The sequence below is a fragment of the Ylistrum balloti genome, unplaced genomic scaffold, assembly GCF_031769215.1.
Source record: "Ylistrum balloti isolate Yb309-2 unplaced genomic scaffold, AGI_CSIRO_Ybal_v1 Utg370176, whole genome shotgun sequence".
Taxonomy (NCBI): domain Eukaryota; kingdom Metazoa; phylum Mollusca; class Bivalvia; order Pectinida; family Pectinidae; genus Ylistrum; species Ylistrum balloti.
Genome location: NW_026782164.1, coordinates 265,825 through 277,286, shown reverse-complemented (window position 1 = coordinate 277,286; position 11,462 = coordinate 265,825). Strand labels below are relative to the sequence as shown.

The window sequence follows — 11,462 nt, the reverse complement described above, 5'->3', positions numbered from 1 at the left end:
TTTAGTTTGTAGTACAGCCTTGGTTCTGAGAAGGTTTAGTTTGTAGTTCATCCTTGGTTCTGAGAAGGTTTAGTTTGAAGTACAGCACTGGTTCTGAGAAGGTTTAGTTTGTAGTACAGCCTTGGTTCTGAGAAGGTTTAGTTTGTAGTTCATCCTTGGTTCTGAGAAGGTTTAGTTTGTAGTATAGCACTGGTTCTCATAAGGTTTAGCTTGTAGTACAGCCTTGGTTATGAGAAGGTTAAATATATAGTACAGCCTTGGTTATGAGAAGGTTTAGTTTATAGTACAGCCCTGGTTCTGAGAAGATTTAGTTTGTAGTACAGCCATGGTTATGAGAATGTTTAGTTTGTAGCACAGCCTTGTTTCCGAGACGATTTAGTTTGTAGTACAGCCTTGGTTCTGAGAAGGTTTAGTTTGTAATACAGCCTTGGTTCTGAGAAGGTTTAGTTTGTTGTACAGCCTTCGTTCTGAGACGGTTTAGTTTGTAGCACAGCCTTGGTTCTGAGAGGGTTTAGTTTATAGTACAGCCTTGGTTCGGAGAAGGTTTAGTTTGTAGTTCATCCTTGGTTCTGAGAAGGTTTAGTTTGTAGTACAGCCTTGGTTCTGAGAAGGTTTAGTTTATAGTACAGTCCTGGTTCTGAGACGATTTAGTTTGTAGTACAGCCTTGGTTCTGAGAAGGTTTAGTTTGTAGTACAGCCTTGGTTCTGAGAAGGTTTAGTTTGTAGTACAGCCTTGGTTCTGAGAAGGTTTAGTTTGTAGTACAGCCTTGGTTCTGAGAGGGTTTAGTTTGTAGTACAGCCTTGGTTTTGAGAAGGTTTAGTTTATAGTACAGCCTTGGTTATGAGAAGGTTTAGTTTATAGTACAGCCCTGGTTCTGAGAAGGTTTAGTTTGTAGTACAGCCTTGGTTCTGAGAAGGTTTAGTTTGTAGTATGGCACTGGTTCTCAGAAGGTTTAGTTTGTAGTACAGCCTTGGTTCTGAGACGATTTAGTTTGTAGTACAGCCTTGGTTTTGAGAAGGTTTAGTTTATAGTACAGCCTTGGTTATGAGAAGGTTTAGTTTGTAGTACAGCCTTGGTTCTGAGAAGGTTTAGTTTGTAGTACACACTGGTTCTGAGAAGGTTGAGTTTATAGTACAGCCTTGGTTTTGAGAAAGTTTAGTTTTTAGTGAAGCGCTTGTTCTGAGAAGGTTTAGTTTGTAGTACAGCCTTGGTTCTGAGAAGGTTTAGTTTATAGTACAGCCTTGGTTCTGAGAAGGTTTAGTTTGTAGTACAGCCTTGGTTTCGAGACGATTTAGTTTGTAGTACAGTCTTGGTTCTGAGAAGGTTTAGTTTGTAGTACATCCTTGGTTCTGAGAAGGTTTAGTTTGTAGTACAGCCTTGGTTCTGAGAGGGTTTAGTTTGTAGTACAGCCTTGGTTCTGAGAAGGTTTAGTTTGTAGTACAGCCTTGGTTCTGAGAAGGTTTAGTTTGTAGTACAGCCTTGGTTCTGAGAGGGTTTAGTTTGTAGTACAGCCTTGGTTCTGAGAGGGTTTAGTTTGTAGTACAGCCTTGGTTCTGAGAAGGTTTAGTTTGTAGTACAGCACTGGTTCTGAGAAGGTTTAGTTTGTAGTACAGCCTTGGTTTTTGAAAATGTTTAGTTTGTAGCACAGCGCTTGTTCGGAGACTATTTAGTTTGTAGTACAGCCTTGGTTATGAGAATGTTTAGTTTGTAGCACAGCCTTGGTTCTGAGACGATTTAGTTTGTAGTACAGCCTTGGTTCTGAGAAGGTTTAGTTTGTAGTACAGCCTTGGTTCTGAGAAGGTTTAGTTTGTAGTACAGCCTTGGTTCTGAGAAGGTTTAGTTTGTAGTACAGGCTTGGTTTTGAGAAGGTTTAGTTTGTAGCACAGCCTTGGTTCTGAGAAGGTTTAGTTTGTAGTACAGCCTTGGTTCTGAGAAGGTTTAGTTTGTAGCACAGCCTTGGTTCTGAGAAGGTTTAGTTTGTAGTACAGCCTTGGTTCTGAGAAGGTTTAGTTTGTAGCACAGCCTTGGTTCTGAGAAGGTTTAGTTTGTAGCACAGCCTTGGTTCTGAGAATGTTGAGTTTATAGTACATCCTTGGTTTTGAGAAGGTTTAGTTTGTAGCACAGCCTTGGTTCTGAGAAGGTTTAGTTTGTAGCACAGCCTTGGTTCTGAGAAGGTTTAGTTTGTAGTACAGCCTGGTTCTGAGACGATTTAGTTTGTAGTACAGCCTTGGTTCTGAGAAGGTTTAGTTTGTAGTACAGCCTTGGTTATGAGAAGGTTTAGTTTGTAGTACAGCCTTGGTTCTGAGAAGGTTTAGTTTGTAGTACAGCCTTGGTTTTGAGAAAGTTTAGTTTATAGTACAGCCCTGGTTCTGAGAAGGTTTAGTTTGTAGTACAGCCTTGGTTATGAGAAGGTTTAGTTTGTAGTACAGCCTTGGTTCTGAGAAGGTTTAGTTTGTAGTACAGCCTTGGTTCTGAGAAGGTTTAGTTTTTAGTGCAGCGCTTGTTCTGAGAAGGTTTAGTTTGTAGTACAGCCTTGGTTATGAGTACAGCCTTGGTTCTGAGAGGGTTTAGTTTATAGTACAGCCTTGGTTATGAGAAGGTTTAGTTTATAGTACAGCCCTGGTTCTGAGAAGGTTTAGTTTGTAGTACAGCCTTGGTTCTGAGAAGGTTTAGTTTGTAGTACAGCCTTGGTTATGAGAAGGTTTAGTTTGTCGTACGTCCTTGGTTCTGAGAAGGTTTTGTTTGTAGTACAGCACTGGTTCTGAGAGGGTTTAGTTGATAGTACCGTCCTGGTTTTTAAAAAGGTTTAGTTTGTAGCACAACGCTGGTTCGGAGACTATTTAGTTTGTAGTACAGCCTTGGTTATGATAATGTTTAGTTTGTAACACAACCTTGGTTCTGAGACGATTTAGTTTGTAGTACAGCCTTGGTTATGAGAAGGTTTAGTTTGTAGTACAGCCTTGGTTCTGAGAAGGTTTAGTTTGTAGTACAGCCCTGGTTCTGAGAAGGTTTACTTATATCGCTTATGGTTGTTCTACGGAGTCTTATTTTGCTGATAAGGAAATAGAATATTTCCCAATATGATTATTATAACCGATATGCTATCCCATTATTTTCATCCACCTACATCTCCCGAAACGGTGTTGTGATTTTTTCTGTCAGTTGCTGGGTCTTGCGCGAGATTAGTGATACTGAGAACAAGTCCTCAAATATCGAATTTTCCGCGACATTTAAACACCATAGACTAAGGATACAGGAAAAGTGCTCTCCAGATATGAAAAATCCACCAAAGTTTAATTGAAATTATTCGGCTTATTATGTAGCTTTGTAAATGTAGCCGCATATGTTGATTTCATTGTAGGAAAAGATCGAGGTAAGATGTTCATGTAAAAGAGTCTGTCGTGTCCTTGAGCTACATTTTCTGTGACTTTATGCGATGGAATTCTTGCTACCTAAACGCAAGAGATCATAAATATTTTAGAAAATGAAATGGAAGGACTTTCAAGGCCTTTTTAAGCAAAATGAATAAGCTAAATCATAAATTGATAAGTTCATCCTCGTATGAATGCAACAGCAAGCCAACCAAAAGAGCAGTCGGTTGGTAAATCTCGACTGAACTCTGATAGAGATTCGATCACTTTAACCATTTCTTCTCTCGTATATTTCTTTATTTGGACCTCTTATCGCCATCTACAACAAGGGGTTTATTATTCCGATAGGTTACCGAATGAATCATTTATTAAATTACAATGCCTACTGACCCTATTGAATATTTGCAGGGTAATAAGGATGGTGATAAAGTTACAGTCTCCGAGAAAATCCTGTATGACGAGTATGGTGAAGATGTTAAATATGCGGGAATCACAATAGCCGAAGGTGGACAGTTGGTATTTAAGTATAACAAAACGCTTCTCCTCCAGAGCAAATACATCCTCATAGAGAAAGGTGGCCGTATGGATATCGGAAATGAAAACTGTCGGTATACCGGTAATCTGACCATCCGGCTTCTTGGTAAGTCCAAAGAATATAAGTTAATTTGTTTTTTGTCGGTTTTGACATAAAACCCATTTGTTACATGCAGATGCAGTACAATATTAATTAATAACAGTTTTTATTTTTGTCGTTGAACCAAAGTATTCGATCTATACATTTTCCAATTTCCAGCACTAATTATCTGAAAGGAGCATTTAATCGTAAAACTGTAATGAGTTAATTATTCATGTACAGTATCACATTTTCTTTTTCTTTTACATTTACATTTGATAGCGTCTTCAGTAATAAATATATTTCACACTGCAAGACGCAATATACGGCTGGGCTAGAGAGAACTTCTCTGTAGCTCGATCCATTGGTCGTGATACTGCTAAGCCAGTGGTCCTCAATTCGAATACTAGCGCAGCACGAGTGAAAGGTATAACATATTAGAGTGAAATATATTTGTTATTACTGAAGACACCATTAAATATTCTATCAACATTGGTTTTGAGTATACATGCAATCCATTACCATGGAATCAGAATACTGCCGCTTTGAAGAATGCAAGTTATATTGTCAGTATGATTTGCAGATTTCGCAGTCTTATTTGATTAATTGTGTATGACTTACCCACTGTTACAGGTCAGAGAAATCCAGGTTACAATGTTGCAAAAGACGATTTTGGTGATAAGTTCATAGGTGTATCTAGTGGAGGTGGACTGAATATATATGGTAAAAAGAAAATGTCATCAACTAAACTGAAGGAAACAATACACAAGATGCCAAAGGCAGAATATTCAAAAGAGGTAAATCCACAGGGATAGGCACCAACTACACGGTGACTTATCAGTATAAAAAACATGGTAATGGGGTATTATGTTACTTAAATGAAAGAAAATCAAAACACCTGGTTTTAAGTTTTGAAAAAAGTCCAATACATCCGTGTTAATTACATCCAATTTCAAGTAAATTATTTCAGGTAGTTTATCGCACAACTGATCTCTATCATTCTTTTTACTTAAGGTAACACAAGAAGAAAATTTGCAAGGCTTTATCCTGTACCAATTTGATTTAACATTGGACAAATTTACTGATCAAAATGTAAAGGAAGAGGCGTTCAAATTCAATCAACGAAAGGAGAAAAGCTTTGATGATGAAGTTAACAGATTCGAAAAATACTTAACTGGTAAGTTTTAACGACCTTTATGAAATTCGAAACACGATATTTCTATGTACTCCTATGATTTTTAACCGGAAGTAAGATATTATTCAATAAAAAAAAGAAGACTGACAGAATATCTTGGATTATTGTCTGTTATTTCGTAAAACTTGTACTTGAAAACGGGCGATTTACATGACGCTTTGAAGACATTTCGCTCGTTGAGTACACTTTTTGATGGTGTCGTTCATTGCGTGATTCGGTTAATAGCGTTAACAATTTCATTTTTTTTTCTTTTTTGTTTTAAGTAGTTCTCTTGAGTTTAACTATGGAAGTCTTCGGTTGTTTTTTAATTTATTTTTATCATCACAAGTCACAGATTTCAAATTTATGAATTCCAACTTCGTTACAACTTCTCCGGATTTTTAGCATCCGAAAATAGATATTTCAACTGGTTTTTTTATCTAGGAAAAACAAGCTGTTTGGGTGCAAATTGTAGCACAGAGACCACCTCTTTTCATGAAAATTATCCTCGAAAAGTTCTCTATCAAACCATAAAGTCTTTAAAAAGTCAAATGCTCGAAGATGATCAAATGGAAAATTTGCATTTTGGAACATTTCAATATTATGCAAGTTACAGCTCGTTTAATTAAATGAAAACAAACTTGAAAACATGTTTTTTCTCAATATCCAAGTTTCATACCCTTACTTTGTAATGAAGGACGAAATATATATTTCTTTTAAATTTCGCGAAAATAACAGAGAATGTGTGTTATTCAGGAAAATAGATAAGAATAAAATATGGAATTCATTTATTTCATATTACACATATTCTGACGTCGGTACCAGAAAAAGCATTGCAGCAATATGGTATTTTTCAAATATTTCGATAAATCTCCATTAGAAAAAAAAGTTTAATACTGGATTTTTTTTAACTTCTACGAGGAGTACATCCTTAACTAGATTTTTGATGTGGATATTTGAAAAAAAAAATTATTTCAAGCTAATGTAAATTTATTTTTAGATATAAACATATGATATTATTTAGTCATTTTAATGCGATTAAAGCCTAAGCTTTAAATTAGAGTCAGCATTTGATTAGCATGTCTGTGCGTGAGAGAGAGAGAGAGAGAGAGAGAGAGAGAGAGAGAGAGAGAGAGAGAGAGAGAGAGAGAGAGAGTACTCATCTATATGGTTTTGTTGAAAAGTGATATGTATATTTATGCTATTTTCAGAATAGTTGCATACAAAATTTTGAGTTTATAAACTACCAGGACATGCCTCTCAGTATTGAAACTAGTTGTTATTATTACAACGTGCTATCCAAGAAAATGTTACATATAATCTTATAACTTGTTATAAAGTTTTATTTTTGTCAATGTGTTAAAATGTTAATTTTGGTATTTGTACAGTACATAGTCAACAAGTCTTCGACGGGTTTAAGAAAATATCACAATTAATTTGCAGACATTCCTGATAAATTCGTCGTCACTGGTGTGTTGCGGAAGTCATTTGTCGCAAGAGACCCTGAAAAGAGAGTACCACAAAATTGGCTTCAGAAAGTATTCGACGTATTTGATAAATTTCTAGGTAAAAAGGACGGAGAAAAATCTGATTTCAGCAAACTGCTTTTTTACGACAGCTATGCTTTCATAATACAGAAAGGTAAGTAATTTACGTAAAGTCATATTTTTGTATCTATTCCAAAGAAGTTCACCAAGTAAAAAAATACAGAATTGCTTTGTCATTCAGTGATTAACACTGTCAAAGACCTTTTGCATGAATGAAGTTTGAATATTGCGTTATCAAAAATTGATAAGTTGACATCACAGTACATTTGTGCATAAGCACAAAACTTTATCTATGATGCAAACAATGAATCCTAGATTTCGTTGTAACTAACAATGACAAGAGTTTCTCTAATTCTTTAAAAACAATGTATTTAATGCAATAGTACTATGTAACATTACTTCTTTAATTGGCTACTAGACCTAAGAATCACGTCCCAGATTTCTCATTCTAGCTTTGTAGTCATATGTTTCCCCTTATAGTTCGATAGACTTTTGCTTAAATGTTTCTTTCACATAATTTACCACTAAAGACGGTAGTAATTTAAACAATATTTAGATCTTTTTAATATGTTCATACTTTATTTCTCAATATAATTTGAAGGTGATCCAGGAAGTTTCCAAGAATCAGCAATAAGTTATACAGGAACTGACTTCTTTACTGTAAATGCAGTTGCAAAGTATTTCGGGAAATACAGTTTTCGCGCCCTGAGTTCTAACAGAAAAAAGAACCACAACCGATCCTATTCAAAAGTTCAGGTGGTACTTCGCGAAAATTCACATTTAACACTTGAGCTTGCCGACGACACTAACTGGCAAAAAGGTAAATATGCAACAAAATTTTTGATCCTGTTATTTTTTCTTCAGTTTCCGATTTACAGAATGTGCGTTCTATTGGCGCCATATAATAATCATCAGAAGATTAAGATTTTTTCATTAGGGGAGAGCATTATTGTTTTTATGCTTCATCAAATTTATTTATTTATGCCTCGACCTACATCCTGATCCGAATCTATCCACTTGACTGGAAAATGGGTGGAGTTTCTACATCGTTAATGACTGAAGGAGAGATTCAATAAAATTTAATTTGATGAAAGTTTAATTGTCAATATAATTGAACGGCGGGTAAGTCACATTTAAGTCATCCTCCTTCAGGAACAAACGGTGTAACAAACAGTATGAACTTATAATACATACACACCCACACCCACATCCATACATACAATGAATACATACAGTGAATACATACAAAATTGATAGACTTGTATGATCAATATGAATAGGAAAATAAAGTCTTCTCGTGTTGAAACCGAAATTTAAGATCTAATCCCATGTTTATATATAAAAAGGAATATACTATCACTTCCTGAAATAATTCGAGACTAAAAGTGATATAACAAGCGCAAAATCAGCTCAATTCAACACACTAAGAACTGCACAATTTTGTTTGAAACGGCCTCTCACATCAAAACGCCCCTTTCAACTATTATTAACGTAGACGCTCCGCCCACTTTAGAGTCAAATCGGTAATATCTTTTTTTGTTTTTTGTTGTTATTTCTAATTAAAATATATGAATAAATGTACTACAATATGACATACAAAATAGGTTATCTAAAATTTGTGATAAGAACATCAACTCCATTTAGAAGTAGAAAATTGTGTATACTGAAACTACTGATACACCAAAGTCACTTAAGTATTAAGCATTTGTTTTGGTTTTCAGACGACCGAATAGTAATTACATCACCTTCGATGAAACCAGATGATTATGAGTTTGCCACAGTCTTGGACAATTTGGGTGGAAATCGTATCAATATCGACTGTAAGTTAAAATGCAATAAAAACTCATGCTAATAATCATACATGGTATTTTTGTAATGGTTTATCCTATCTCTGTTTATTGTATAATTTTAGTTTTTCATAATTCTTAATTATTATCTAATATCCAGGATTTCTCACACTTTCTGTTTCATTTGATTCAATCTTTATTCTTACTAATTTAAATATTTATTGCATTTGAAACAAATGTCCTAACACTCTCTTTTTATCTGGCATGTGTATGTTTGGCGTGTTTTCGTTTAGAAGTTTCTGACACCGATAATATACATATTAATTGAAGTTGCAAATACGTTCTAGTTGCAAAATATAAATACACGCTAAATCTGTGATTACAAATATTACAAAATCACATCTTTGTGTTTTTCTGCATTTATTGCAGTAGCCGCCGAGCACGAACATTTGTGTAAAACTTACAAGGGTGTTCCTATGTGCGCCGAGGTTGCACTCATCACCCGTAATGTCAAAATCGAAGGGGAATCATCTGGTGAGGATAATTATGGCGGACATATCAAGGTAAATAATAAAACATTTATTGATTACAAGTTTCCTTAGACAATACATATCTGATAGATGTAACGCTTTGGTAGGTAACCAAGGCATCACTTACTGTTGTTGTTGTTGTTGTTGTTGTTGTTGTTGTTGTTGTTGTTGTTGTTGTTGTTGTTGTTGTTGTTGTTGTTGTTGTTGTTGTTGTTGTTGTTAAAACTGATAATTTGGAAATTCGTAAAAAAAGATGGTTGCTACTTTTGAGATAAACATGTTTCTTGCTAAACTTATTCTGTGTTGACCTAGCAAGTACTCACTTTTAATAGTTGATTGTCCTTTATTGTTGACTGCATGGACCGATGAAGGGGAGTGAACCCAGTGCAAATAAAATAGAGTGCGGGGCATTTCGTGTACAATTTGCACCAGACTCATTTTCCTTCATTAATACATGCAACTTACTAAATAGAAAATCAATCCTTATATTTACTATAACAATTTCAAAAATTACTTCACTGAAATTTCAATTGCCCTTGCAGTAATTTAGCTATCTTACATGTACAAACTCATATTGGAATATGTGTTAGCTCTAGTTCCATTGCTGGAACATATTTGATGCTCGTTAGTTTGACTGTTGGTTCCATTGTTGTATACCTTGTTCTCATTTAAGAACGTGGCATTACTTGAACAAGGTTTACATGTGTGGTCGATGAAGCAGAAGACACCTACTCTTCCGGAACACCTGGTCTTATTCTCCTTGTGATTTTTCAAGAGTCTCCATGTTAATGTTTCTTTAGCGCATATTATGGAATTTCAGTTTGAATTATGATGATCTTGCCATTTTGGTATTTTCTTTATTCTTTTTTCATTCTTCACCAGCATCAAAAGAAAAATAAAACAAAAACAAAAACAAACAAAAAATAAAAACAAACAAAAACGAAACAAAAAAAGAAAAGAAAAAGAAAAGAAAAAAAAGATTTCGTAATTTTAATTTAAGATCTTACATTTTGAATGTTTTTACTTTCGTTTTCAATTTATATAATTTATATCGCACTATAAAAATCCGACCGACAGAGCAGATCCCATTTCACAAGACGTCTGTTAGCCTCCCATTAGCTATGTGAAAATAGTTGAATAAGTGACAATTGTTTTACGCGTGAACATATGTACAGTATACTAATGATCACAACGGTGCACAGTTGTTACAACTTGTATCTTTCCGCACGACCCATGCACTTTCTTTGCCGGAAAATGGAAACAACAAGAAAATACCAGCATGACAACAAAATCATAATCAAAACTCAAATTCAATAAAACTATGGCAAATATGCAACGAAAAACCAACAGCCAAACTAACATCAAGCACGTACAGCTTCATATCGAAAATATAAAAAGATTACTTTCCCTGACAGCTATATGACGATCGTAAAACTATGGCAAATATGCAACGAAAAACCAACAGCCAAACTAACATCAAGCACGTACAGCTTCATATCGAAAATATAAAAAGATTACTTTCCCTGACAGCTATATGACGATCGTAAAACTATGGCAAATATGCAACGAAAAACCAACAGCCAAACTAACATCAAGCACGTCCAGCTTCATATCGAAAATATAAAAAGGTTACTTTCCCTGACAGCTGTATGATGACCGTAAAACTTCTCCATATTCTTTTTCTATCAGCATCTCTTGAAACCCTTTGTTATAAGTTTGTATGTCAGTTGACGATATCTTCCACGAATGCGTGATTTTGGATACCGGCCCTTGGGAAACACCACATGTTAGGAACGCAGGATAATTGGTTCAGTACAATTCACAACCATATATTTATACCGCTGTTCACTTTCTTAATAGCAGTAAAACCCCATAACAAGAGAACTCAAGTGCTCTCTCAGTTAACAATGGGGTATAATGGTGTACAGTGTGAAAAATCAAACGTTCTTACAGAAGATTTTTTTCAGAAGAGTTTTTAAAAATTTGTCAAAAGATCTTTTGAGTTCTTTATAATCCACAAACCATGAATTCAACTTCTTCAAAAAGTGATCCGAAGTAAACAGTTCCAAAGAAGCAGGACGAATGCAAATATTATATATTCAAATGTTATCGTAAAAAATGCTTTATTTAAATCAATGATTCTTTTTTCTTCATTAGCATTATTAGATTTACAATACAATAGTACAAACGGTGTTATTAACTTGTATCTTGTAATATTTTTGTATCATCATACAGTGTGTTGAGGGCTTCACAAGCTGTAACTTTCACGACTTTGAACTAAATCTGATGGGCCAACAAAAAGTTTTGGGTAAGTTATTTTCCGTCTCATATTATATATTGCTAGCCTCTTTCCAATAAATCGAACGTTCACGACCATCAATTCAATAGCTGTAAAGAATCGAGTGATTGAATATTCCTGAATTCCTGAATAAAATGATA

At 34.8% G+C, this 11,462-nt stretch overlaps 1 protein-coding gene across 1 annotated transcript in view; it reads left to right on the top strand.

Moving 5' to 3' along the window:
* The first annotated feature begins 3,750 nt into the window (after positions 1–3,750).
* Positions 3,751–11,462, top strand: part of LOC132551093 (cell surface hyaluronidase-like) — a 31,177-nt gene continuing 23,465 nt past the window's right edge. Inside the window, exons 1-9 of the mRNA XM_060215200.1 lie at positions 3,751–4,012; positions 4,302–4,412; positions 4,619–4,782; positions 5,000–5,162; positions 6,603–6,800; positions 7,308–7,526; positions 8,428–8,526; positions 8,923–9,056; positions 11,259–11,331. Of these exons, the coding sequence (XP_060071183.1) occupies positions 3,751–4,012; positions 4,302–4,412; positions 4,619–4,782; positions 5,000–5,162; positions 6,603–6,800; positions 7,308–7,526; positions 8,428–8,526; positions 8,923–9,056; positions 11,259–11,331 (1,423 nt within the window). The remainder of the gene's footprint in view (positions 4,013–4,301; positions 4,413–4,618; positions 4,783–4,999; positions 5,163–6,602; positions 6,801–7,307; positions 7,527–8,427; positions 8,527–8,922; positions 9,057–11,258; positions 11,332–11,462) is intronic.